Below are 27,120 nucleotides of genomic sequence, written 5' to 3' on the forward strand. Positions count from 1 at the left end.
GTGTTACGTGCTTGACATCACCTCTCAGAAGGATTGGCCGTATGTAAAAAGCTTTCACCCTTGCTACCCCCTTTTAAATTGTGTATAAAGTTAAAGCAGACTGTATCACATCTGAAGTAGAAAGCTCCCACTTGCTTACCTGAAGTCAGTGAACACCTCTGTATGTAACCAGGAAGATGTGCCCTGAGCCACCTGTGAGGAGGTGCTTTCCATCAGTCATTCCCTGCTGCACAGGAATCCACTCCCCTGTAATCTCCCAGGCAGAGCCAGCACGGAGTTGCCTCTGTGCACCACAGCATCTAAATTAAGTGACTGTCTCCTTTCAAAGGACACAGAAATGACTGATTCCAATGTTCTCTGTGTATTTTTAACACAATGCAGTAACAGGAAGATGGCTTAGGAAGCTCCCCTCTGTTCAAACGACCTCCACCAGTAATCCTAGGCTGCTTTCTTCTGCTGGGAAAATTGGGAAGGGGGTAATGACTTCCTCCAATGAGAAGAGTTCTCTAACTTGTTCTCTTGTGTCTGAGGATAGAAGAAAATACAGGATGGTTTGCACCTTTAAGATTTCTCTTCAGGAGTTGCAGAACACCTACACTGGCTCTGAAAAGCCTGTGGCCATTCTTCACCACCTCCACCTTCTGTGCAACACCTGGGAACTTTTCTCTCTGAAGATGCTCCCTGTTGTTCCTGTCAGAAACACTGCCAAGTGTGAAGCCTGCTGATTTCCTCTGCATTTTCCTGGCTACTTTTCACAGTGTGAAGGATGGATCCTGTTAAAAGTTCAATTAACTGATTTAAGAGTTAACTTCATCCTCCTTGTAAGATGCACAGGCTGTTTCAGTCCCTAGTGAAGAAGAGTGGTTCCTGCTGGAGTGCCCACCACCCCAAGGCTTTGCTCTTGCACAGAAGTTAATGTCAGAGAAAGAAAGGCAGCCCTAGCCCTGTTGCCCCCAGTCTGTGCTTCTTCTAAAGCAGAGAAAGTGGATAAGAAATGGAAATTGCCCTTGGGGTCAGAAGTGGATAATGAAGGATAAATGGTTGCTGGTGCATGTTGTGCATTGCTGTGCGTGGCACACAAGTGACATAAGCTGGTAGCAATTTTTAGTGACAAAGTATGGCTTTTTTTTAGCTCCAGATAGTAGGCAGGCTTTCTGCTTAGGACTTAGTGTAATATTAGTGTATCTCTATGGAAATAAGATGATAGATTTCCATAGGAATAGTCTGTTTTGAATGTTTTCAATGCTGTCACTCTTTGTGGTTGTTAGAGGGACAGAAGCCGGCTCATGTTGTACCCAGAAAGGAGAGGTTTGCTCCCAGGAAAGTGGCCCATGTTCTGAAAGTCTTGCCCAAGGCAGGGGCTTGCCTGGACTCTCAGTGCTCCTTGGTGCTGGTGTGCCTGTGAAGGATGCATTCATTCTGGCATCTTCTTCCTTGTGCACAAGGACAACTCTGCAGTTTTTTGCCCAGTCTGTGTATGATTTTTTACCTACCTAGTCCGAGCATGGATTTGAATGGGTGAAATGACCAAGCAAGAGGAATTGCTGTAATGAATCACCTGAGAGCTGAGTCTGAGGTGGCCTGTTGGGGTGACAGTCACCCCAAGTTCAGCCACTATGTGTGGTTTGTTGAACAAACCAGTGCAGTGTGTTTCTGTGTACAGAGATAACATCCCCTTTTCTGTATTAAGTAACACTTACTTCTTACTGCAGGCTTATCTCCCCAGCCAGAATGCAGAAAGATCCAACTGAGTACTCAGGTCTGTGAGTCCTTCCTGCCCTTTGCAGGATACAGTGTAGTGCCTGAACCAACATTCATATTTTGGATTTTTTTCAGTATTGGCAGATATGGCACTTCAAAGGAAGAAAAATTATAAAGGGCGTTTTGTGGGGGTAACAAAGGCACCTTTGCTAACTCAGAGCTGTTGCAATAAATAACTCAGCAGGGTCATGTGCTCTTCTTTTGCTGTATCCTGAAAAGTGCAAACCTTGCATTGCTTAAATTACTAAGTGAACTCTGCTTACCCTTGAGTTCTTCTTGACTGCACCCCTGCCTCAGACCTCTCTGTGGAAACCACCCAAGAGTGGCGGGATATGTCCTCTCCTAGAGCTGCTCTTCTTGTTGGTTTCTTCATCATTAATTCTGGGGTGGGAGAGAGCTCCCTGTTCCTCCACACATCAGTGGCTGCCCACAGAAGGTACAGCCCCTGCCTCTCCAACATGAGGAAAACAGGTTCTGTTTTTTGTTGTGAGGTTCTATATCCAAGTTCTGCAAATAGGAATTAATATTTTTGACATCACCATGTTAATAAGGGGGTTTGGAAACAAGATCTTTGTGGTGGGTGTGAGCAAACTGACTCCCTGCAATGGAATTAGGCCCTGTTCAAAAGAGGTTCTGACTCTCAGCCTTGACGGAATAAGGCTGGAGGCTTGTGCCAGTCACTGCTGAAAGCACAGCCATGACCAGGGTGATAGCATGTTTGGCAGAACTCTGTCTTTGGGACAGCTCACAGGGCATTCAGGGTCCCTGGGTGGCAGGGATGGGCTGTGCTGTTAGGTGCTACCAGCAATAAAAATTACATAGCAACAAGATGAGAATGCTGCGGCTTTTGTAGCAGAGTAGAGGAGCAGGCTTTTAATGCAAAGATTGCCAGAGATTGATTGGATTGTAACTTGCTTGGGAGTAGCCACCATTTTAATTTCTCCTTTCCTTTTCTGATTGTGCCAAAGGCACACCACATGCTTATTGCAGGCAACGGGAGCTTGTTGGAGGCTCCAAGAGGAAGGAGATTGAGAGGTAGGAGTGCAGGAGGTGTGACTAAAAGCTGGAGCACTGCTGACAGTTGACAGTTGCTGAGCTTCAAAAACAAACTGTGTGCTTTGGCAAACACATTTCAATAACCTGAAGACGGCTGTTCAATTTCCCAGTAAGCAAAAAAAGCTTACTGGATCCAACCAAGGAGTCCAGTCCCAGGTGCTCAGAGAAAACGAGTCTGCGGCTCAGGCCCTTTTCCCCTCTCCCTGGTTTACATGAGGCATGCCCTGTGATGCAGGAATATGATCCCTGTGATTCAGGGACACGCTTAGGGTTATACTTTGTGGGTAGCTGTGTTTACACAGAGGCTGCTCAGGGGAGCTGAAAAAATGCTGGAAAGCTTTTGGATATCTAAACATGTACTGGAAGATATTGAAAATTCCTGTAACTCTCGAGGGATTTGGATGTTCAGAAATTCCTCAGGCCTGGAGCAGCAGCCCTCTAGATCCCTCTCTGATCAAGTGTGTGGTACTTCAGAGAGATGCTGCAACCCACAAAGGGATGTGGGGAATGGCAGTGAAGGCTGCTTTTCCTCCTTCTCCTAAATTTCTCTTGCAGTGGTTTTCTCCCTCACACAAATACAGATCAAGTGTGGTTTAATGTGGAACTTATTTTAGATTAAGAGAAGGAATGTGCAGGCTGAGCTATATTTCCTGCCTGTGTAGGGGGAACGTGGGCTCCAAAATGAGGACAGAAAATTCTCAGCCATTCAAAGGTATCACAGATGGGTAAAATAATTGTGCTTATCACATATATCAAGCTTGGGCAAGGGGGTGAGGTGGGATACACTGTATTTGAAGCTTGAAGTCTTGCAGTAAGGGGGAATGAATTTGTTTGGTGAAGGAAATGTTTTAGTCCCTTGCCCTGGCTGATGCTGAAGGAACTAGAAGAGAACATGCACACTTAGTCTACTTCAGCATGTGGCTGGCTCCTGGTGCTGGCATGGAATTAGTTTTGATGGCTGCTAGCTACACAGAAAATCCTTCCAGCTGTGACCAGCTGCTGCTGAGTTGTAGCCTCACTCAGAAACAGTGGTGGTGGTTGTGGATCCAGGGGGCACCCTCAGACTCGGATGCCCCAAAGGATGTTCATGATACCTCTCCTGACACACTCACAGCTCCTCCATGTCATGGGAGCCTTTGGCTTCCCCTTGCAAGTGGGCATGAGCTCAGCTTGCTCTGCTGCCACCCAGGAGCAGAGAGCCCCATGCCCACAGCTTGAGCTGCTCCTGCAATCCTGCTCCTGCCTGCTGGATCCCAGCACGCTGAGGCACACCTTGCACCAAGATTTCAGCAGCACAATGGAAGGAAGCAGTTTAGTGAGCCAGCCTTAGGAGAGGCTACTGGGAGCAGGGGTGGGAGCTATTCTATTCCCTTCCTGAAGGGAGAAGAGCATCTCCTGATCCTGGCCCCCATAGTGCTCTGCTGTGAGCTCCTGGTTCAGCTCCTAAGTGCAGCCTGGCAGTCAGGGGAGATGTGTGTGGGCTCTGCCTCATTCCCAGACCAGGGAACCAGAGAAGGGCAAGAAAGAACTGTTGCTTTGCGGGTGAATGGGAAAGAAAGATCTGTCCTACCAGGGAAGCAAAGAATAGCTGTTGTGGGTAGAACTCTGCAAAGGAGTGAAGTGTCCTGAAGACAGGAGGGAACAGACCTGAAATACACTTCTGGGCCTTGGTTCTGGTGCATTGCCCATAGCTGGAGTTTCCATCCTGTCTGTGCTTGAGGAGGATCACAGATCTAGCAAACAAACATTGCTTTACACAGTGAGTATACACCCTGCCCTGTCTATCCAGCTCTCCCCAGCTTTGAACAGGATTGCAAGCTGGCTGTTCCTCACCTTCCCCTCCAGGCTGCTCCCTCAGCTTTCTGTTTACTCTTCTTTGCTTAACTGGAGCCATCTCCCCAAGGTGGAAATTAGCCTCACCCTGGTGGGGTTTGCAGCACCCAGGAACAGTGGGAGGACAGTTCTGCCATGGTGGGGATGGGGGGGCTGCTCTCTTTGGAGTGCAAAGGAGGTGAGACACGCCCTCATAGCTGCTCATGCTTTTTTCATAACACTGGCTTCCTGTCTAGAAATATTATTCATCCTGATCCAAAGTCCTTCCGACTTGAGCATTTCATGTAGAAAATGCACAGCGATGGGCAGTGAACACCCCGGGCTCTTAACCAGGCACCTTCCCTCCCTCCTTCATGGGCCACATGTGGGTACAGAGCTGGGCAGGGTGGTGCTGGGTGTCCCCTCACCTGGGACATGCAGAGTGAGCCGTTTTGGAGTCCTTGTGCCAGGTCCTGTCCCAGTGTGTTTCACAGGGGCCAGGGGCAGGCAGAGGAACCAGTCTCCTCCACTGGACCTTCACTCAGAGGAGTTTGTCATCTATTCAAAGAAATATTTCATAATCCAGTTTTTTAAATTTTTTTCTTATTTTCCCTGAAAATAATTTATTCAAAAGTAATTTCTGGTTTTTCCTCAGAGGCAGAGAGCAGACCAGAAAGTTTTACCTTCAGATGAAGCCTGGTGTGCTTTGTACCTGAAGGTGGCTGTGTTTCTGCTGTAGCTGCACTGCCGGACACACAGAGAAAGGCTGTGTGTGGGCAAGCAGCCCTGGCAAGGACAGCAGCCTGTTAATCCTGCATTAGAGACACGTCTGTGCCTCCACTCTGCAGCTGCCAGGTCAGCTGTGCCTTCAGCTTTTCCAAGCCTTTCAGCAACCTGCTAAAGACAGGCAGGTGAGCACCTTCCCAGCTGCCCTGGGCGAGGGTCAGTGGGGGCAGCTCCCTGTGGCCAGGGCTGGGCACACAGCTCCCATGCTGGGGAAGGGGGCAGGCAGCCTGCCCCTGGCAGGTGCTGGCCATGAGGCTCAGTTAAACGTGGTTTCTGAAGTAAGCACATAGAAAGCCTGATGTGCCCTTTTCCTTGCTGCTGCTTTTCCCTGGAAAAGCAGTCTCAAATCACAAGGGCTATAAAACTAGTGCATTTTCTAGCTCTAGCATCGTGTAAATAAGTCAGGTCAGACAGCTGGTGTGCCAGAAATTTCCTCAACATTTTCCTATCTGCATGATTTAACAGACTGCAGCTATATCCTAAGAGCCATGGAAAGACATCCCTCTTACATTCACCAGGGATTTTTTAAGTGTCTCTGAATGTCACTGAAACTGTTTCCTTGGAAGAGATGGCATGTGTGTCCAAGACAATGGGCTTAAGGGGAAAATGGAGGGATGGAGCTGCTGACTTCTTGTAGCTGCAGTGCAGTAAGGGAAAGGTGGTGTTATAAGGAAAGACTTTCTGGTTTAAGGCTCTGAATTAATTTGAATTGTTTTGCAGAATAATGGGCTTGCACTTACTACTGCTGTAATGGGATAGCCAGAGAATCAGCAGCTGTGGCTGCCTCTGCAGCAGGAGACATCAATTATGGAAGAAGGAGGCTGTGCTGTATAAGGTCAGAAGACAGTAGGACAGACAGGACTATATTCAGCTCTTTCTCTGCCTGCCTGTGTGATGTTTGCCATAGCAGAGTGTGAGTTCCCAAGGTAACGTGAAATGAATCCTGTCTCCTTTCTAAGGAGAAATGGGTGAATATTTGCCATCCCCACAGCCCTGATAGCACAGCCTGCCATGTTATGAATGCTAGTTACAGTAGTAAAGTCATGACTTCAGCTCATGTTCTGGAGGCAGTGTGTAGAGAAATGTGAATTGTACAGAAGTGGGATGTGGGTACTTATCTTTAGATAGACAGCTGTGCCAAGGATAAATCAGATTTCACTTTATGGAATCTCCTTTCTCCTTAATCTTCAGAGATTTATTGAAAACAGCCTCTAATCTCTTCTGTTTGCCACAGACAAGTATGTTTTGCCTACTTACCACGGGGTAAATTTAGTGCCATTCTTAATCTATGGCAAAAAAGGCTTGGGAGCAGGATGTGTGGCATGTCATCTCTGGCATACATTGGGGATTTTTCCAGCTGCATTTACTGCTGCCTGGAGCAGCACATTCCTACACACAGCCAGCACAGACCCTGCAGGAGGCATTGAGGAGCAGCAGCTCGCTGGGGAGCACATGGGCTGGCAGGCCTGGCTGTGCACTGAGAGCCAGAGGCAGAGGAGCTCCCAGGGGAAACCTGGCAAACCCAGCTGGCAGTGCCTGAGCAGAGGGAAGGAGAGGAACCAGGGTCCTTGGTGGGAGGGAGCCCATCTCACACAGCAGGCAGGATCTGGTACCCCTAATGGGGAGAAGGAGGAAAGCAGTTGCTTAAAAGTTGCTTAAGTTGGAAAGCCAGGCCCTTAGACTTACTACTGGAAAGGCTAAATTTAATTACATACATTTTCCAAGTATTATTTGTATCTAAACATATATGGACCATTTTTGGGGGAAGATTAATTGTTATCCAGGCTAGGTGCTGTAACCTTTGGAGGCTGAAGGTTGGTGAATCCTCTGGAAGAGATGGTCCTGTTTTTGGTGGCCATGCTATCATCTGGTGCATGGTAGAAATGTAGAGAAGTCATGATTAAAGTCTGCTGGTAGGGAGGAGGTAAAACTTAATGAAATGGAGAAACTAGTAAGTAGAGGTGCCAGGCTGGAGCTCCATGGGAGGAGAAAGCAGCTCATGCCATTCCCCAGCTGGCCTGGTGAACCTCTGCAGTCATTTCCCTTTCTGGGGAGCACCTTGTGGCTTGGTCAGAACAAGCTCTGGGTTGCATACCCAGCTGCATTTCACAGCCACATCCCTGTGGAGAGAAGCACACACAGGAGAGCCAGAGCAGGGCTTGATTTCCAGGTGGTTTCCCTTTCTCTCACATGTTTTAGAAGAGAAATGTGTTTTTTCTGAAGGGGTTGTGCAGCTTTCTGCTATGGACAAAGAGATATTGAGGCTTGGATTGTGCTTTCTGCAGATCCTGGAGCTGCAGGCACAGTGGCCATGGGAGAGACACTGAGGAGAGGGCCCCTGGCAGACTGTAAGGTAGATGGCTCTCAGTGCATGTGCCCCTGTCTCTGCTCTTGAGAGTCACTTAATGGAAGGAGATTTTTTGTTTTCCTAATTAAGAACAATATAGAAGACACATGATGTCAATTTCCCCAAAGGCACAGAGAAATGCAGCTGGGAAAGTGAGGGGAGCCAAGGAGCATTAGTTGAGTGGAAAATCTAAAGCTTTATTAGTGGTCTGTTTTCCACGGAGCGCTGTGGGATGCTCTCTCTTTTGCCTGAGATAAGAGATGGAGAAAAGGGACTTTTATTTGCAGCTAGCTCATGCAGTTCCCTTGCACAGCAGCAGGTTATTTACTCTGCCTGCCTGCCCTGCCTGTGTCTCTGCTGTGCCTCAGCTGTTAGGGTGGATGTGGGTGTATGGGAAGGGCTCTGATACCTGTGTCCTGTCCCAGGAGGATGAACAGCATGCACATAACCTCAGTGAGCTCTTTGGAGGATCCACCAAGCTTAATAGAGACAGACATCTCAGAGACAATCAGGCCTTTCATGTTCTGAGCTAAAATAACAAAAAACATTTTTATTTTTGATTTATAGCTGAAGAGCAGTGAAATTTGCTAAGATGTGTTAACCTTGTGCTTTAAGGTGGGAACTGCTTCTCTCACATTCCACACCAGTGCTGCAGGAAGCATCTCCTGGTGGGAAGATGGAGAGGAGCAGTGCCCCTGGCTGCAGTGTGGCCCTTGCTGTTCACAGGTAAGGCACACGGACTTGGCAGGGTGTGAATGTTTCACAGACAAATGGTAACAACAAGGGCCTTTAGGGAGCAGCTGGACTGCAAAAGGCAAGATGTACTGAGGGAGGTGAGAAAATGTCATTTGACTGCTTAGCTGTTTTTGAAAGACACAACAAGGAAGATTTAGCACACGTGTAATTTCAACCAGAGTCTTCAGGACTTAGACTCCTGTAGAGATGAGGATTCCTCCCCTGGAGTAGTATGTGACTCATGTATGTGACCAGGAGGAAGTCACCTGGAGAGCTGCAAGCTACTTGTTTTACCCAGCTTTGGGTAGAGGGCCTCATCCTCTCAGCCTGTTTCTGTAATCTCAGTTTACACCTTTCCCTTCTGTGAAAAGACACCACTCTTGGCAGCCACTGGGGCAGAAGACCATGGCTTATCCTGCCTGGCTGTGTGCAGAGGGTCCTGAGGCACTCACAGCAATGCTGCGGGAGCTGGTGCCCTCTGCTAGTGCCTACTAAGAACCTCACTTTGAACTCCCTGTGTCAGGAGTTTTCCTCACTCTCTTAGAGTGGCAGCAGACCTGGGCTCTCTATATTTAAGTGTCCAATGAAGAACCTTCCCCCCATAGGTGTGAGTTGCCCCCTCACAGCCCACAGCTGTGTAGTGAGCTATGGGGCTGGCAGGCCCTGCAGCTCTGCCCTAACAGACCAGCTTACAGGGGAAAAGGACTTCCCACCTTCTGCTGAAACAGATGTGTAGAATCTATGTCCTCTGAAACTGTATTTCTAGATATGTATGTTTCCCCCAAGGTCACTTCCCTTTTGGCCCAGTCATAGTGCTCAGTTAGTTCTTCAGTCTCCTTAGTACACAGTGCCAAAAACATCTAGCCATCAAAACCTCTTGCTCTCAGAGGGACAGGTTTGGAATAAGAGGTGTTTGAGAGAGGGGGATGTATGTACCCAAAAATGAATACCATTTTTGTTGTGTTTCTCTTCCCCTGACACCAAAAGACATTTTGGGGCAGGTGAGAAGAGTCATGCTGCACTTCCACAGCATCTTAGCAGCACTACTCCCCAGAAACAGCAATAAAACTGTGGCCTGTGGGCTGGCAATGACAATTCAGCTCCTCATTTTGTTCCAAGCCCTGGCTGCGTTATCTGTCAGGAAGATAATTCCTTGACCTTGTGGTCAGGGGATGAGTGCTTTGCTTAGTGATTAAGCCACTGCAGTAGATAACATGCTGTGTTTAATCCCTTTGGTAGCTGGTCCTGGAGGGGGGCAGGAGGGGCTGCAAAAATACAGTGGCTTGCAATAGGTCTGGAGACTTCAGAAATGGTGGCAACAATGCAGAAACTGTGGCTGTATGTGCCCATCCTCCTAAGTTAATTTGGTGGCAGGCTGGAAAACAACCAGCCTATCTAGGGCAGTATTTTGTCCAGTGATAGAGCCATATGGTGCAAAAAGCCCACAGTCGTCTGAGGGCTTAGGCATGTCAGAAATCAGGGAGTCCCTCTGCGTACTGATCCTGTCTGCTAGCTGGCACATATAAAAAGAAGGTTTATAATTATTTTCCCCTGCTGATGGGGGAAGGGACTCCTGAATAAACAGCTAATCCTGCTGATTTGAACTGGGCAAGAATGAGATAAAACCTTTCCTGCTGCTTCAAAGCTGTGGCTGGGATATGGCTGTGAAGCATGCAGGGGGCATGCTGGAATGTCCCACAAGCCTGCCTTATTCCAAGCAAGTGCAGCAAATGCATCAGAGCATGGGTGCAGGACCAGGTTTCATGTTGAACAAACTGAGGGTTGGAGTCCACTCTTCCAGTGGTATTTAGGGTTCTGTCTGCAAGTGAAATCAGGGAGAGCTTTGACTAACAGGGTCTCACCTAGGAGGTTTCATCCCCACAGCCAGACTTCTGTCCCCTGCTTTTTGCTGTAATTCTGTTTCTTACCCCTGCCAGAGAAGGAGAAGAGGGAGACACAAGCCCATATCCATCTTGCCAACAGTGAGGCACTATCATTCTTGAGGGAAGACCCTTGGCCTTTTTGAGCCAACCTCTCTTCCCAGGCTGTCACTGCATAGTCAAGGATTATGATTCCCCTTTAATCTGGCTTTTCCCTTTCACAAGGTCCCTGCTCTTTGGAAACAGCCCCAGCCTCAGATTACCTCTGGCTCTGGTGCCTCCTCTGTTGGGCACAGGAATGTGCTAGCTGTCACCATGTGCTTGCCCTTGGGCAATTGACCTCAGCAGGCAGGAGCCAATCCCGGCTCTGGTGGCTGAATCGAAATGGCTGATTACAAATAAAGGCGGGTATGGATTGGTCTCTGCAGAACACTGGCAGCCAGCAATCCAGTTCCCTAATGAGAACAGGACTGTGGCCATGCTCTACCAAACCATGGCAGCTTGATATTAAATTTGGTCTTTGAGGAAGAAAAAAACCAAACAACTTAAAAAGAAAAATAAAAGAAAATGAAACAAAAACCCCAAAGCCAAGCAACCCCCCCCCCCCAAAACAACAACAACTCCCCCAAAAAAACCCCAAAAACCTAAACAAAAAAACACCTAAAAACCCAACCAAAAAATCCCCCAACACCTTCCCCACACCCCACCCCTGCAAAAAAAAAAAAAAAAAAAAAAAAAGAGCAGAAATAAAACAGTCTTTAGTAGAAAGGTGTTTTTTTATCCTGTGGTCTTGAGATACATACCTGTTCTTAGCTCATCCTCCTGATCCTAGCACTGACACAGAGTAAAATCTTTTTTCTGACAGCCCAGATTCAAATACTAAAAGAGGTGCTCCTCATCACCTTCTGCTTCACAGGAGAACCCTGGGCACTCTTGGCTGCTGCCCTAGAGCCCAAAGGGAGGTGGGTTAGATCAGGCTCCTTCCTAACATTGTGGGGTGCTGCCAGACAGATGCCTGGAGCAGCACCCATGCAGGCCTGGGGTAGAGGAAGCCACTGGGCTGGGGTGCTCCAGAAGGCATTTCTCTGCTGCTGTAATGCAGGAGCCTTCACCAGGAAGGAGACCTCAAAAATTCACAATTCATCCTGACTTTCATGTAGGGCCCCAGTCTTATTTCCATTATTTTATACATTTGTTTAAGTCCTGTGTGTGTTTATCCCAGGCTTCTCTTTTCCATCCTTACTCCCACCATTCATTCAGGATATGTTTCTTTGCTGTAGTGGTATGAGAGCCATCATAGTTGGAGATGTCTAAAACAGTTTCCCTACAATTTTCCACTCTGACCAGCCCTAATCCTTGTTGGGAAACCTCATTCCTTTCTCACCTGAGGTCCTAAGTACTTTCTACCTTTCTTCATCCCTGAGGGTACCTAAAATGTGTGAAGCTGCTTGGCCATGTACATCTGTTGCATTAGACATATAAACCATGTCTCCTATGATTTTAGGGATATTTAAATAACTCATTTTGTTATTTCTTTCTTCTTCAGACATTCTTTTACTTCCTCTGGGGAGTAATTTTGTGCCTCCAGTTTCCCCATGGAAAAACTTATGCTAAAATTATTCTCCATACATCTGATGCATCGGTTCCCTGGCCATCCGTGCCTGTGGCTGAGGACACTGCAGTGCGTTGCCATGGAGAGGACTCAGACAGCATTACTGGGTCAGCAGGTACTGTACAGGGAGTTCTTACAGCCCTGGTGTCAGGATGGATGGGAAGGGCCTGTGGCTTCCAGGAGATGCATAAATTCCCCTGGTAGCTTACAGCAAGTTTTCTGTGCATTTGGTGACTGAATCACGTGGCAGCTGCGTTATGGTACAGTGGCTTTGCAGGGAGGGACCTGCAGCTTCCCAGAGACAGCAGGAGCTGCAAGAAACCTCTGGAGTAGCACAGTGCAGTCTGATCAGAGAGACTTAGAGAGGACAGTAGGTCTGGGTGTGAACATCATTGCCTTCAGGAATCTCTGCTTCTACAATTTTTTTGATGGAACCATAACTAAAATGCATTGAAATACTTGATTCTGCAAACAGATTGTGCAGGTTTTTTTAAAAATTGCAGGAATCACAGAAAACTTCTGTTACAAGACAGAGTGCCGTCTGCCCTGGAAAATATTAGGACTCACAGCATCCAAGTGATGTAAATTGGAGTGATAGCTACCGTGAAAAGGGATATGGAGTATATCTAAAGCTAACCTAAGATGTCAGGTGTTCTAGTGTTGCATAGAGCCCTGAAGCTCTCAGCTTGCCTACCTGCCTACCGTTTTCTGAGAGCAGGCAGGTCAGCTCTGGTTTACTGAAAAAATCCTCCCTGGCTTTACTTCCTCCTGAGCAGCAGCAGGTGAAACTGATAACAGAAAAAGCAACATCATGACGCACACCTGTTACAACATACCTAGAATCCCTGTCATGACAGGTCATGCAGACCTTTATGAGCTAGGTGTGAGTTTACTGGTAGAGTCCAGGTCAGAAGGAGAAGCTGGTGATAGGATGGATGTACCTTAGATGCCAGCCTGCCCCAGAGCACCTGTGCATGACGTGATGCTGATTGCAGAAAGGAAAGCTTCCCTCTCAGGCAAGAAGGGACACCGCTTCCCATGCCAAGCATTGGTCTAAGTGGGGAGGGCAACAGCTAAGCACTTCCACTGGGGCTGTTAATGCTTGCCCCATTCATGGTACTGTCTGGGAAAGCAATGCAGGGAAAGTAAATTAGCAGTAGTGTTTGATAATTAAAAATAAAACAGTAGTGTCCCTTTGCTGGGCCACAACACCTCAGTTCTTCTGTAGGTTTTCAATCTACTGCACCCAAAGCCCAGACTCAGATTGCTCTTGTAGTTGCTTGTGCACAGACATGCCCCAGTTTAAGAAAGAACAGGGCAATTTAGTTTTCTTGAAGCCTCTGCAGACATGTGGAGACTTGGCTGCACCCTATGGTGAGCCCCCCAGCTACCTAGCTGCAGGCAATGAGAGCAGGAGCCTTGGGATCAAATTAGGACACAAGGACATTTTGGCAACTTCAGGTGGAAGCTGAAAATGGTGCAGAGGCCCCTAGACTGTGTGGATGAGGGCTGCTGAAATTCCCCAGTTCCATCAGGGTTCATGTCAGATGAACCAAGTCCATCCAGGATGGCTATGCAGTGGTCCTTCTATAGTGAAAATGGTGCCTGTTCATGGATCTCACATTCTCCTTGAAATCTGAAGAAATAGCTGTCCCTGGGAGGTAAACATGAAGCCCGTCTTGTCAGCATGTACAGGAGACAGGTGTATAAGTAGCAAAGCTCATGAACAGAGTGGTCCCCTCCTAGGGTCTAAGAAATTGCATGCAATGTGGCACTTAACAAAACCTTCACCTGCTGGGATGTTTTTTTTCAGGAGGGAAAGAAAAATGGCTTTCAGCTTTGCCTACACATCTGTGTTTTGTGCTCCCTTCCTCATTTATTTTCCTACCTCTTATAAATCATTAAATAATTGTCAAAAATAGCACTGCTTACTTTGGAGGTGATTAAAAAAGAGATTACATTAACACATCACCCTCCTACAAACCAAAACATTCCCAGTAGTGTCCAACAGACAAAGAGCCAAATCTCTTACTCCCAACTGTTTAACTTACTATCTGACAAAGTACTTCTCTGCCAGCTGCTCTTCCCCTCAGCTGCACTGAGCTGCTTAAGCAGACACTGCTTTGTAAACACCCAGGAACACAGTGTCCAGCACCAGGCTATTGACAAATTTGTCACCCAGTCTAAAAATATCAGCTGATATGTGACCCTCCCACCCCATTGCATTGGGTACTGCTCAGGCAGGAGGAAATTTCCACCAAGCTCTTGAAAGCATAAACTCTGCCAAGCCACTGTGATTTACATAAATAATGAAAAGTTTAATATATCTAGACTGTATTCACTCCTGGAATAACTCTGATGGCCCTAAAGAGGTAACTAATGGGATGAACTGAGCCCTGTAAGTTTAATGTGCTGAAAGAAAGTGTTACTGTATGCTGTCACATAGAGATCTAAGTGATTCTGGCTAGCCAGGATGCTATAAGGATACTCAGTCCATGTTTACTCATTCATTTAACATTTCCATCTGTAGCTTCTGCCCATTTCTGCTAATGTACTTTCCTCTCTCTCTGCTCCTATCCTGGCCTCCCAGTGCAGCCTTATATAACCCTCTTCCTCCACCCCCCTATTTAAAAGTGTTTCAGAGTTTGGAGACAATGCCCAGAAGTGGTGGTTGGTGGTTTAAAACCTTTATCCTCCATGAAGCACCAGCTGCAGATCAGGAGTCAGGGGAGCTGCCACAGCAGGGGCACAGGGATATCCCTCCACTGCAAGCAGAGGAGGCCAATTAGAGGACTGCACGGGGATTAGGGAGGACGTGAGTGAGAGCTCCAGCTAGATCAGGGAGGCCAACATGGCCCAGGGCAAATCACATCAGTTCTTTCTGCTTCAGTTTGCTTGTACTTAGGCTGGGGGCGATAACTGGTTTACCTCAGCCAGGTCCTGAGATTAGATGCAGGGAGCTGTGTAAAGCACATAAGAACAAAACAGCACTGGCAGTTTGGTTTTGTAATACAGGATGATTCTTACTGCCAGAGTGGTTTTGCAATGCAGAGGATTTCTGAATGGCAGGGATGCAGGAGATGAGTGCAAAGTTACCAGAGAAAGACTTGGGTCCTTTCAGACTAGAATCTTACAGTAACAAAGTAATGTTTCACAGTAAAGATGCATGCTCAAAGAATGGGCTAAGGACAAAGAAGTCAGGCCTCTAGAAACGAATTTTTTTCAGGTCCTAGTGTTAAGAGGTATGTGGGATATGGGGCATATTCCATTATGAAGGCTCTGAAGACTGGCCTCCCTATAGTGCTGGATGGTCTCCATGAATGGAGAATCTCTTTCCAGGTATCTTGGGTTAGAAGAGTTTTGCTTTTTTTTTCTTGTTCCCAGTGTTTTCTCTTTGAACAATCACCTAGTAATATCTCACCAAAAGGAGGGCAGAGCTGCTGCCTGCTTAGAAGCCAGAAGCATTATGATTTTCTTACCTGGCTCTTCAGAGTGGGTGCTATTTGCTTGCCAAGGACTTGTGGGGCTGCACTCCCCCAAGCAGCTGTATTAAAGCTCCATCAGCTCCCTGTACTGCACTGCAAAGCAGGTGTCTCAGGGCTGCCTTCCAGAAGGACTGCGCTAAGCCAGTGTTTTGCCTATGACAGCCTTCTTTTACAACTATATAGGCTAAATCCAATCCTAACAAACTATACTCCCTTGGAGCAGCAAAGCATTAGAGCTTACAGTGGATTGCTTTGAAGGGAGCCTGTGTGATCTGAGAACACATCACAGAGCACCTCCAAGAGCACCTCTGCTCTCCTGGATGTAGTGGCTGCTCTACTAAGCAGCGCAGTCTCAGGTCCACAGAGCAGAACTACGTGTGAAGACACCAGTTACCATCTGTAATGTGCTGCATCTAACTAGCTTTGTATCTCATCCTTACATCTCCCTGCACCTTCTTTAAAACAAAACCCCAACAAGACCAAAAAAAGCCCAAACCAAAAAAACCTCATGTTTGAAATGGCATTTCAATTACTACATTTTTGTCTTTACCTGCAGAAGAACGCCCACAGCTGAAAGCAAGTCTTTCTCTGATGCAACAACTGCGGCAATGAGAAGCCATCCTCAGGTAAAATATAACAAGCCGGGCTATGTATTGCAAATTCTGTTTCCCACACCTCCCTGTCCAGCCTTGGCTTAATAAAGACATGTAGATGTCTTTAACTAAGTCCCCTATCAAACATGTGAGCACTGCATATTCAGCATTTTCTTAGCAAACAGATTCCCCTGGCACCAGGAAAAATTTTAGCAAAGAATGAGTCTGCAGCTCCACAGCATCCTAAGAGGAAAATAGATAACCAAGGTGAGAAATTTAATCCTTACATCCCTCTTACAGCATGTGGAGAAAGAACTTAGTATAAACGGGCTTAAAATTTACCTTGCAAAATATTAACCAGTGGTGGTGCAGCTGCTCCTCCTAACAGCTTTTAGACATATCTGCCAAATTCAACCTTGACAGAGAGAATGAGTTTTAGTGATGAATTTTGTGTGAAGAGGAAGCACACAGGTAAAATTGTTGGCACTCTCTCTGGCACTGAAGGGCTCCAGTTTCAGCCCAGATGCCATTAAAGCCTAGACAATCCACATAAACAAGAATTTCTGAATGGGCAAAATGTGTTCCATTGTGTTCCAAAATTCCTCCAGAGGTCAGCCAAAAGAAACTGCTCTTTAGTCAGTGCTTCTCTTCCATGTTGATTGCTTTTTTAGTTCTCCCTAACCTGCAGCTCAGTTGCAAAAACACCAAATAAGCCCCATCTAAAAGGGCCATACTTTTTACATGTGACCATTGGTTTAACTTCTGTTCCTACAGAAATCCAGCAGTAGAACTCCTTCTCAAATAAACAAAAGCATAAACAGACCCAAGAAATACCTCATGCCTCCATCCAAACTGCTGACTTAAATTTTCCATGCTTCAATTTTAAACTCATAAAATTCACTGAATTTCATGGACTTAGGACTTAAACCACTACAGAAATAAAAAATATCCATACACAGATCAGTGTCTTTTGAAAAAAAAATATTTTTCTCAGATTGCACATTCAAAACTTGAGCTGTACACTGCACAGTAGAGGAACACTAGTTTGCCAATCCAATTACCTTCATGTAGGTTTGTGTTGATTAGTTCAGCTGTAGCCCCAAGGTGTCAAACTCAGTCAGCAGCAAGAGATGGACCCCAGGTGTAATTACAGTCAGTGGCCATGTCTCCTGGGCTGCAGAATGTTCTCCGTCTGGAAATGCCCTTGTCAGAGGGAGGTTTGGACAGTCTTCAGGTAGATTGCAGTAGAGCTTTAGGGAAAACATGCTCCTCCAGTTAGAGGCTGCCTGCTCATTCACCCATCACCATTTGCCTTCTTTCCACTGTTTCCCATCTCTCCCCCTTGTCCCTCTGCTAAATTAACCAAGCAGTGAATTTCAACCCCAGTGCAACGACACAGGAAGCAAAACCCTTCATATATGTGCTGGCAGGCTTTCTCTCCAGCCTCAAAGGCTACAAATCAGATGAAACACTGGCTATGCTGGAGTCATTGCAGGTTTTACCCTAACTCTAGTGCTGCCAGGGAGCAAGGGCAGTTTTCCAGTGGCTGGATTTGAGCCACTGACCATCTCTTTTCTAGGTCTTTGCAGGTACGAGGGCACACACAAATCACTGAGGCACGGACATCATGTGAAGTCTGTGTTTTCTCAAGGACCTTGTCCAGTGTTAGAACAGGATTTGTTTCACTGTTCTGATTGCTGCTTTGAGGCTGAGGATAAGGGATAGCCTCCCTGCTGGAAACACTAATGCAGCTGTCCTTTCCACAATTACCAGATTTGGGTGTTAACACTTTTCTCTAAGGGGTGTTTTACTTTAATAACCACTCAAATAAATAAATAAATACATAAATACATAAATACATAAATAAATATTACTTTGTATTTTATAAGCAACATTTGTCCAAAGTCTTTGAAGTGCTTTGCCAATCAGAGTCTTACTATTTCCTGTGAGTCCCAGGAGCCCAACTCTGCTTCCGTTTATATCAATAGGAGCAGGTCCAGCCTCTGAGGACTTGCCTGGCATTACACAGTGAGCCAATGACTGACAGAGCAAACACTGCTCAGGTGCCCTAATTCCTACTTTCATGCTGCCTGCCCTTAACACCACCAATCATACTTTGATTCAAAGATCAAATCTTATAAAAATAAAAAAAATACCTATGTCTTAATTTTCAACACTGTGTAATGTCTCTAATCTTGCAGGGCACCAGTGTATTTGGTCTATTGTTAGTGTTCATTTAACAACTCCTTTAAAGCCTTCTAGGAGGTTCTCACAAGCTGTTACCTCCTGGGAAATTCTGGTAAGCAATCTATGCATGCTAGACTGCATGTCTGTGCCATATGTCAACCCTCTCCTGGTTGTCTCTTCTACTATGTTCCATGTCAGAGACATCCTCAAAGAAACGAGATCCTGTCTCCTCTTGGTGCTTCTCCTCCGTGCTCCAGGTCTGACTGCTATCATCAGAGCAACCCAATCCGGCGTCACAGATGATGGAACAGAGAGCTGATGCTGCCCGGAGCCAGAAAAAAACCAAACCAAAGTGCCTGCTTCAGATGTGTGCTTACAAATCCAACTCAACAAAGAGTCCATGTGGAAACCTGGAGCAGAATGCTGTTGTACTTGAATGCTGTACACAGGGCACAGGTAGGTTTTTCCCATTTCTGGTGCATTTAATTGCAGAAGAACTCAGTTCCCCCTAAATAGTATTGAGTTAGCTCTTATAAAAAACACATGATCCTCATCTGAGAGAATCTGTAATGTACCTTATTTTGTGCATCTCTCTTTCTTGTGCTCTATATAAGAATACAGCTCTTAGCACCAGTGGCAGAGAAATGCTGCCCTGCTCAGTAGACACTGATAAGAGCTGGGCAAACATGTCATTGTACGCAGCTCATGAGAACTATAAGCTTGGAACTCTGGAGAACATCTGGTCCAACCTCCTGCTCAAGACAGGCAAATTGGATAAGGTTTTGGGAATTCTGGAGGGTGGTGATTTCCATTTACAAGTGACCTCTGTATTTCTCCAAAAGTCCAGATTCCACAGGTTCATTCATTTTCATATCTTAATGAACAGGTGACTTGTGTGGGTGCTTGTAAGTTTGTGGACTGCCCACAAATTTCTCTCCTTTACTCCCTCCTCCAAAAAAAAAGAAGGAATTCTAGAGATGTTTGTAAGAGAACCTTGAAAAGGAGGAGGAGAGGTGAGGATACCTTGGAAAGGGTAACAGCAAAAAATAAATTGTGTTTGCGTGCACTTTCAGACAGCTTCTGCCCAGCTCTGATCATGATGTCTACTTACATGGCCTTGATTTGTGCTTTCCCTAGCTTGGTACTGGCCCCAGTCAAGGGGCACCCAGAGTACATGGCATTCGGTACTCCAGCCTCCCTCCCTTCAGCATGGGACTGCAGCAGCTTTGAAAATGCAGTCCCGTAACTGAAACCAAACTGCCCATCACTGCAGGCAGAATCAGCTGGGGTGGTTTTGGTTCTTATTCAGCAGGCTCTAGTAGTCAGCAACCTCTGTTTGCATTTCCCGCTGGAGAGTGCAGCTGTAGTCATCTCTGGTGTAAACAATCAATCAATAACTCAGAGGCTTCAAGCAGATTTTGCAGCTCTCTCCAAAAAAAAAATGCATGTGCTTGTGGGGTGGAGGACAGAAAAACTTGCTTCCTCTCTGTAAAGATGACTGAGGTCAGTCTCTAAAACACACCCAGAATGAAAAATGTTTTTAAAACAGTATGTGAAATAGCTGCCACATTTTTGTGCGGTACCCTGCTCCCCTAAAACACGAAATTAGGGTGGATGTTGGTTTTCGTTGTGTTTTAAATGCTCATGCCGAGGAGCTTTCTGTCACATTATGATGGACAACCAGTGGTGCATCCTCACTCACCCATGACAAGATCTTTCACTTCTTACTAAGTTGAGCATGCAGTTCTGCTTCGAAGGCCATCTTGTCAAAGGTGCGCATGTTCGTCTCCTCCCGCACCTTCTCCCGGACATGGAAGGATGCTCGAGCAACAGACCTGGCATTTTCTAAGACAGTCTTCTTCTCCTTGAAGATCTGCTCACTTCTCTCCAGCTTCCTCTCTATAGAGAGGAGAATTTCCCTGCGCCGTAAGTCCTCATACTGTTCCACCTTTTGCTTGTTCATCTTCTGCACTTTTTCCTTTTCCAGACGGCTCAAGACCACTTTGCGGGCTTTTTCTTGGACAGCCTCTTCAGCCACCTGGGCAGCATGCTGGAGCTTTCTCTCTGTCTCTCTAGCCAGTGCTTCCAAGTGCTCCTTCTGCTCTCTTTCCTTCTTCTCTGCTGCCAGTTTAGCTCTCTGGATCTGCATGTCCTCACGCCTGGCCTTTTCCCTCAGCTCCTGGTTCCTCTTCTCCACAAGCTGCTCGTAGTTCTCCTGAGCCTTTGTCAAACTCATCTTCAGGGATGCCTTCAGCATTTCCTTCTCTTCTGCCTCCTGCTTGGCCAGTTCCTTGAGCAAGGCCTCATGCTTCAGCTTCTCTGCTTGGTTGAACAGTCTCTTTTCCTTCTGCAGCTGGACCTCCTTTTTCAGCCTCTTCTGTGCAGCTGTGGACAGCTTCTCCTGCAGGAGCTGCTCCTCTCGCTCCTGGTGCTCCTTCTTGACCTCTTCCTTTGCCTTCAGGTTGAGCTCTTGATGGAGTTTTTTCTGCTTGTCCTCCTTGATGGCCCTCTCCAGCCTCTCCCTCCTCAGCCGCTCCTGCTTCTCCGCTTGCTCCCGCCACCTCTCCTCGCATACCAGGAGCTGCTTCTGCTTCATCAGGGCAGCTTCCTCCTGCTCCTGGTTCAGTCTCCCTCGCCGCTTCTCCACCTGGCTCTCCCACATCCGCTGACCCTGCAGGAGGGCCCTCTGCTTCTCCTTCTCCTCCTGCTCCTTCCGCTGCTCAGCCAGGCGCCGCTGGCTGTCCCACTGCAGGTGAGCCGCCTGCCGCTGCTCCCGCAGGAGGTTGGCCTCCTGGTGCTTGGCGATCATCAATGCCGCGATCTTCTTGTCCCTCTCTGGCACCTCTGAGAGACCCTTCTTCCTCTTCACCTCCCTGACGATCCTCTCGACTCTCTGGGCAGTCTGTGGCGAGTGGCTGAGGTCGCCCAGGCTGAAGCTGCGCCCCAGCAGAGTCCCATTGGCGGCGGCTACCCCCCGACCCCGGCCGCACACCTTGCCCCCGCGCTCCCGCAGGCTCTCCCCGCTGTAGGACGACGAAGCGCCCGACTCAGAGGAGGTCTTGCCCCAGCTACCCTCGCGGCGCTTCTGCAAGGAGTCCAGGGAGTGGCTCTTGCCCTTGGCACCCCTCGATGCCCTGGCCTTCCCCCCGCCATGGGTCCGGGGCCCGCCGGCAGCTGCGGCCGCAGCCCGGGAGGAGACGCGGGCGGCGGGCGAAGGCGGCAGGCTGCCGAGGGGCCCGAGGATCCGCCTCTTCTCCTCCCGGATAATCCTCTCCCGCTCCTCCCGGCACTGCTGCAGCTTGCGGCGGCGCTCCCGCTCGTAGGCCTCGTAGAGGCCGGCGGCCACCCGCATGGAGCGCCCGGGCGCCTCTCTCAGCAGGTCCCCCAGCGCCCGCGGCAGCAGCTCCACGGGCCGCACGGCGCAGCGGGCGCAGGCCTCCAGCGACCGCGGGCTGGTCAGCACGTACCGGCTGCCCTCCGCCGCCGCGCAGTCGAAGTTGTACAGGTCCAGGTGCAGCAGCGGCGACTGCTCTCCAGGACGGGCCGGCTCTCCCCCCGCCGCCCCCCCGGGCGCCGGGCAGGGCTGCGGGGGAGGCTCGGCCGGCGGCTCCACCATGGCTCGGCCTGCGGGGCAGAGAGCGGCGGCGGGTGAGCGGGCGGGCAGCGGGCGCACGGACCCCTTTGTGTCCCCGGGGCAGGGGTGAGGGGCGCACCGGGGGTGCCTGGGCTGGGCTGCGTTTGTGCAGGAAAGGGGCAGGTCGCGGCAGGTGTTGGGCACGGAGGGGCAGTGTCCGGGGGCGGGGAGCCGTGTTTGGGCGGTCGGGCATAGGGGCGTGGTGCGGGAGTCCTCGGGACGCGCGGGTTGTGAGCGCGGGGGCGTTTGGGGTGACGGGGGTCGTTCAGGGTCCTCCGGCAGGTTCGGGCAGTGGGCACAGAATCGTTCGGCAAGGAACGGGGATGCTGGAGGTGCACGGGGTGTGTCTGGGCCGGGAGGGCAGTCTGGACTGAGGGTAGTCAGGCTGTGAGGATGCTGTAGGTGCGCTGGGCTTGGCGGACTGGCGGACGAGAGTGTCCGCGCGTGAATGGGTGACCGGAGAGAGGGGTGCCCGGGGGTGTCAGGCAGGGCTGGCAGCGGGACCGAGCCCTACTCCCGGGCCGCGGCGCAAGACGGAGCCCCCCGCCCGCCCCAGTCCCCCGCGGCACTCACCGGGCGGGCGCGGCCGCAGCCCCGCTCTTTGTCTCGGTGCCGGCGGCCTCGGGGATCAGGCGGGCGGCGGCGGCGGCTCGTCCATGGCACCCCGGGCCCCGCGCGGCGCCCCCACCTGCGGGGCGGGCACGGCGGCGGCGGGCACGGCGGCCGCCCGCAGGCTGCGGCGCCCCGCGCTGCCCGCTGCAGCCCCGCGCGGGGGGCGGGCGGAGGCGGGAGCGGGGGGAGCCCGCCCCGCAGCCCCGCCGCGCCGCCGGGCCGGGGGCAGCGCTGCGGCCGGGCGGGGACCCGCCCCCGCCTCCCCGCCGCGAGGGGCCGGGCCCGGTGATGCTGCGGCGAGCTCGGGTGGCGGGTAAGCGCCCGGCCCGCCAGGAGAGTATCCTTCCCTGCAGGCATCCCCAATCCCTGTGTGCGCATCCCTTAATCCGTGCGTCCTGCCCTGCACCTGCCGCTCCGAGCTCGCGTCTTTCCCTGCAGACCGTCCCTAAATGAGTGGCACTTTCAGGGTCGTGCCCCTAGTTTTGCATTGTACCTGCACACAAAAAAGCCCATCTGTATTTACCGTTAATATAGACAGGATAAAAAGAGTGTAAGAAGGAGCAGGAGATGCTAACCCAGTTTTACAGATGGCAAACTGTGCCCCAGGGAGATGAAGATGCCTGCCTTGGGCTGCCTAGGGAATTCACGCCAGAGCTGGAAAGGAATGGCAAAGATCTCAGATTTCAGTTCAAAGCAGTTTCCAGCCATGAAACCTTATTCCCTTTTGTGCTGGTGTAAGCTATTGCTTGATGCAAAGATGTGTCAGGCTGTACAGTACACCTTTTTGAGTACCCAGTTTGAATGTGGTGCTTGCAGTTACTTTGAAATATCCCTGGTTTCTACAGGAATCCTGGGCTCAACAGCCTCAGTGGAGTTGAGAAATGCTTTGCTCTGGAAATACCATTCAGCCAAAAGAGGATCACTGCTGCTTGTGGAGCTGCAGAGCATCTGTGCCACTTAGTGGAGCAACTCTTGATTTTTTTCAGGCAGAGGACAGGAGTAGTAAATGCACCATTAATCACGGTGTTATGAAGTCAGTGTTTTTCAGCAATTTCTCATTTAACTCCTACAGGTGCACCTTAATATGGTTTGCTTTAATAAGGAAGGATATGGTACTTCCCGAACAACTTTCCAGGATGGCCCAGGACAAGGATACAGAGCAAAAGAAGGACCCAAAAAGGCTTGGGAGTTCTTAGCGGAAAGCTGATGAGCAGAAGGTTGGTTGTCATTTCATATTGTACAGGCAAAGACTGTGCTGATGAATGCACAGGGTAATGATGCATCCACAGCAAGTGAGCAAACTCCACCAATACGCCATATTGACTGACCTGATCTCATTCATTCATCATCATGATAGTCTGCAGGGGACAGTTATAAAGCTTGGTTATTAGTTAGGTGAAAAATCCTGAGGCCAGGGACCAGCTCTGCCGTGTGAAGAGCCCAGCCTTCTGGCTGATGGAGCTAACCATTAATACTTGCTGTAGCCCTGTCGAGCCATAGCTGTGTTCCCTCCTCATGGGGAGGATTAAGCTGCTAAGTGCATATGCCAGGTAAGGTGTAGGCTCCTCCAAGCTTTTGGCATGTTGCTTATTTCAGCCTTCATCAGGACTGTATTTGGACCTTGATCTTTTCAGGTTTCCATGTGCATCTTTGGGAGACCTGTAAGTGGTCTCCCAAATGCAATTAAAAAGGGATTTATCAGGAGATTTTTAGAAGCAGCTGGATGTGACTTTAGGAGACGTTAACACACACTATCCAAACACGGAGTCATATCCCTATCTCATCAAGACTACAGGAGTTTTGGGATGAGGAAGGAGGAGATCATTGGAGGAGTTTAAGTGGATCGCTGCTTGTGAATCATTTTCCCAGACACAATTATAAAGCCTAATTCTCTGTTGACTAGATATGTCTAGAAATCTATGTGCTCAGGTGGAGCAGAACTATAATGATATGCTTTAATAAACATTTCTAATTTTGCATCACTACTAATGATAGCAAGAGATGTGGGGCAGTGGAAAACTGGAACTACAGATTGAATGGGTGGAAATTTTTGTATCACTTCAACAAATTCTTCCGTATGCCTTCCATTGCTCATGTATTATTTACTTTCTTCCCATCTAACTTTAAAACTGTCCAAACCTGGGTTCTTCCCTGCTCTCTTCATGGGAGCTATTTCACAACCTACTATTGGTTGCTCTTTGGTAAAAGCTTTTGAGTTACCTTCAGCTTTGATTTTTCCTTCTCTTTGTTTAGTCTGCTCTAAGTAATTTGCACTCCCTCCTGCTTGGATGTGTGCCTTACAAATGTTTGTCAACTGTTTCTATGTCCCCTCAGAGACAAGAACACATACTGTCATCACAAATCCAGCCCCCCACGGTTGCACAGGGAGCTATCACCTTCTGTCTCCTGCCGGTGTGTCAGATTCTCATGGTAGGCACAGCCCTGAACTGATCAGTGGGTTCCTGCTCAGCACTCAGCTTTGTGTTGCCTGGCAGGGTAGCTCTGTGCACATTCCTGGTGCTGGTGTGTTGCCTTCCTCCTGTCTAGCTAATTTCTTTGTGTCCCCTTTGCTAATTTTCTGGCTCTCCTAAGGCTAGATCAATATAGTTTGACTTTCCAGAACTCTTCCCTCCTCTGCCAAGAGGAATGTTAGTTGGTGAATTATTTCCTCCTTGCTAAATAGCCTTTGTTTTCCAGGTTGAATCCTATCTTCATCTAGTTTGCAATTTCTACTCTCTGTCTCAGGCTTTTTATACTGTTGTTGAGACAACCCTGACCTACTGTGTAGCTACCTGAACTCTCAGCCTATTCCGTCTTCCTTAGACTCTTGCTGGTTTTACACCAAAATATTCCTGCACCTTCCCAAGCCCTGTGGATAAGGGGAAAGTGACAGCCTTGGGGAGAGGAGAATAGGGAGGCCTCTGACACAATTTTTGCTAGCATCTCTCAGGCATATTGACCTTCTCTTCCTAGCTGCTGCTGGGTCACAGGCACCAAGTATCTGCCCAAATATGTCCCTTCCCTGCCCAGCTGCAGCTCCTGCCCCTCTCCCCGGACACACCAACCTTCTTTTGTTAGCTGGATAGTTTAAGCACTAATTTAAAACTTTAATGAGGCGGTCAGTCTAATGTTTTACTGATCCCCAGCACCATGGTATCCTCGGTTCCTTCCCTCTGAACAGCCACTTGTCACATGCCAAAATCCTTTGTTTACAGTCCTGCAGCCCATCCACCTGAGTGATTTTACAGCCTGCTCTGTGATAATGCTGAACATAAAGTCCCATTTGACTTTATACACTGAGCTAGCCTGATAGCCAAGGTCCAAAGCCCAGCATGCCACAACGTCAGTGTAACAACCTGACAAAAGCCAAAGTCCTATGTGAGATTTCAGTGTTGGTTCCCTTTTTATATTTCCCACACTTTGCCTTTGTTTTTGTCACTCTGTGCTTCTGCTCTGCCTGCAGTCCTGGCACAGCTTGCCTTTACCTTCCTGCATGGATGGCAGGATGGCATTTGCTTTCCTCCTGCCTTCACAGACTGCCTGCTGAGAGACGTGGCAAGGCATCCCTCCTCTGTTTCCCCCTGCCAGGCTGTTCTGGTGTGGTGAGTGCACAGCATCCTGAGAGACTTCAAAGTAACTGCCCAAAGCTGGGGCACCATCCCCACGGGTCACAGCCCAGAGGCTTTGCCTAATGTTGACATCTGTGGCTTACCCTCACTGGGGTCCCCAGGGAAATGGAGCTTCTGGCTGGGGCAGCTGCCCAGAGCAGGGAAGCAGAGAAGAGATGGGGCGTGAGGAGGCAGCTGGGAATGGTGACATACGGTGGGGGGCGATGCAGAGGGTTACTGCCAGAAGCAAAATGTTTGGCAGCCGCTGGGGACAGACTTGCATTGCAAGTACTATAGCTTTCACTTTAATACAAAGCTGGAGTCTGAGGCCAGTGTGCTGATGGTGAGTTGTTATTTGTGTTCATCTTGCTGGGAAACACCATGGTGTGTGCTGTTTGCTGTCTCACTGAAACCAGTTAGTCCTCAGTAATGAAAAGATTTTGTTGGTCCCTGGCTGAAGGGATCTGCAGAGGATTGTCTGTGTCTGTGTTGAGGACTGGCAGCAGTCTTGCTGCATGGATGCTTTCTTGGGGTCATGCTGAACAGCTCTATTTGGCTTTGTGCAAGTTTGGCACATCTGCAGTAGTTTTGTTTTTGGGTAAACCTAGTCAGTTACCAGGACTGTTTGAACAAAACTATGGTAGGCTGGCAGAGAAAATGAGGGGAAAAAACCTTGTCACTGCATATTTCCATGGAAACAAGTATAGGTATTAGGGTAGATTTTATTTGGTTTTCAAGATATTCTGTTGTCAGTGGTTATTTCTGGAGCAATTAGAATGTTGGCATGTATTGGCAGAAACCAAACCTCAGATGTGTTTGTTGAACCTAATGCACACAGTTCTTCTGGTCAGGCTTGGCTTCTTTGGGGAGCTCATGGGTCATGAGGGAGTTATGGAGCCCTTGCACACAGTGAATCACGGAGGATTTGGCCCCAAGGTCATAGAGCAAACTTCAGATGAGGTAAACAAATAGCTGAAATGAGTATGAGGATGTCTTTGTTATGAGAGGTCAG

At 48.7% G+C, this 27,120-nt stretch overlaps 2 protein-coding genes across 2 annotated transcripts in view; one reads left to right on the forward strand and one right to left on the reverse strand.

The window, feature by feature from the left end:
* Positions 1–17,031: 17,031 nt before the first annotated feature.
* CCDC177 (coiled-coil domain containing 177) lies at positions 17,032–22,612 on the reverse strand. Its single transcript, XM_064713609.1, has 2 exons — positions 22,462–22,612; positions 17,032–21,878 (listed from the first exon to the last, which is right to left on the reverse strand). The coding sequence occupies exon 2, from the start codon at positions 21,868–21,870 to the stop codon at positions 19,972–19,974; it is 1,899 nt and encodes a 632-aa protein (XP_064569679.1). The 5' UTR covers positions 21,871–21,878; positions 22,462–22,612; the 3' UTR covers positions 17,032–19,971.
* The window catches only part of SUSD6 (sushi domain containing 6), a 91,115-nt gene continuing 85,777 nt past the window's right edge, over positions 21,783–27,120 (forward strand). Inside the window, exons 1-2 of the mRNA XM_064713614.1 lie at positions 21,783–21,902; positions 23,573–23,717. The gene's annotated coding sequence lies outside the window, so the exon portion shown is untranslated. The remainder of the gene's footprint in view (positions 21,903–23,572; positions 23,718–27,120) is intronic.

Source organism: Zonotrichia leucophrys, chromosome 5 (assembly GCF_028769735.1).
Source record: "Zonotrichia leucophrys gambelii isolate GWCS_2022_RI chromosome 5, RI_Zleu_2.0, whole genome shotgun sequence".
Lineage (NCBI taxonomy): Eukaryota > Metazoa > Chordata > Aves > Passeriformes > Passerellidae > Zonotrichia > Zonotrichia leucophrys.

What these genes read in the sequence shown, in the direction of transcription:
- CCDC177 (XM_064713609.1), bottom strand. Translation starts at nt 21,870, where the DNA reads ATGGTGGAGCCGCCGGCCGAGCCTCCCCCGCAGCCCTGCCCGGCGCCC.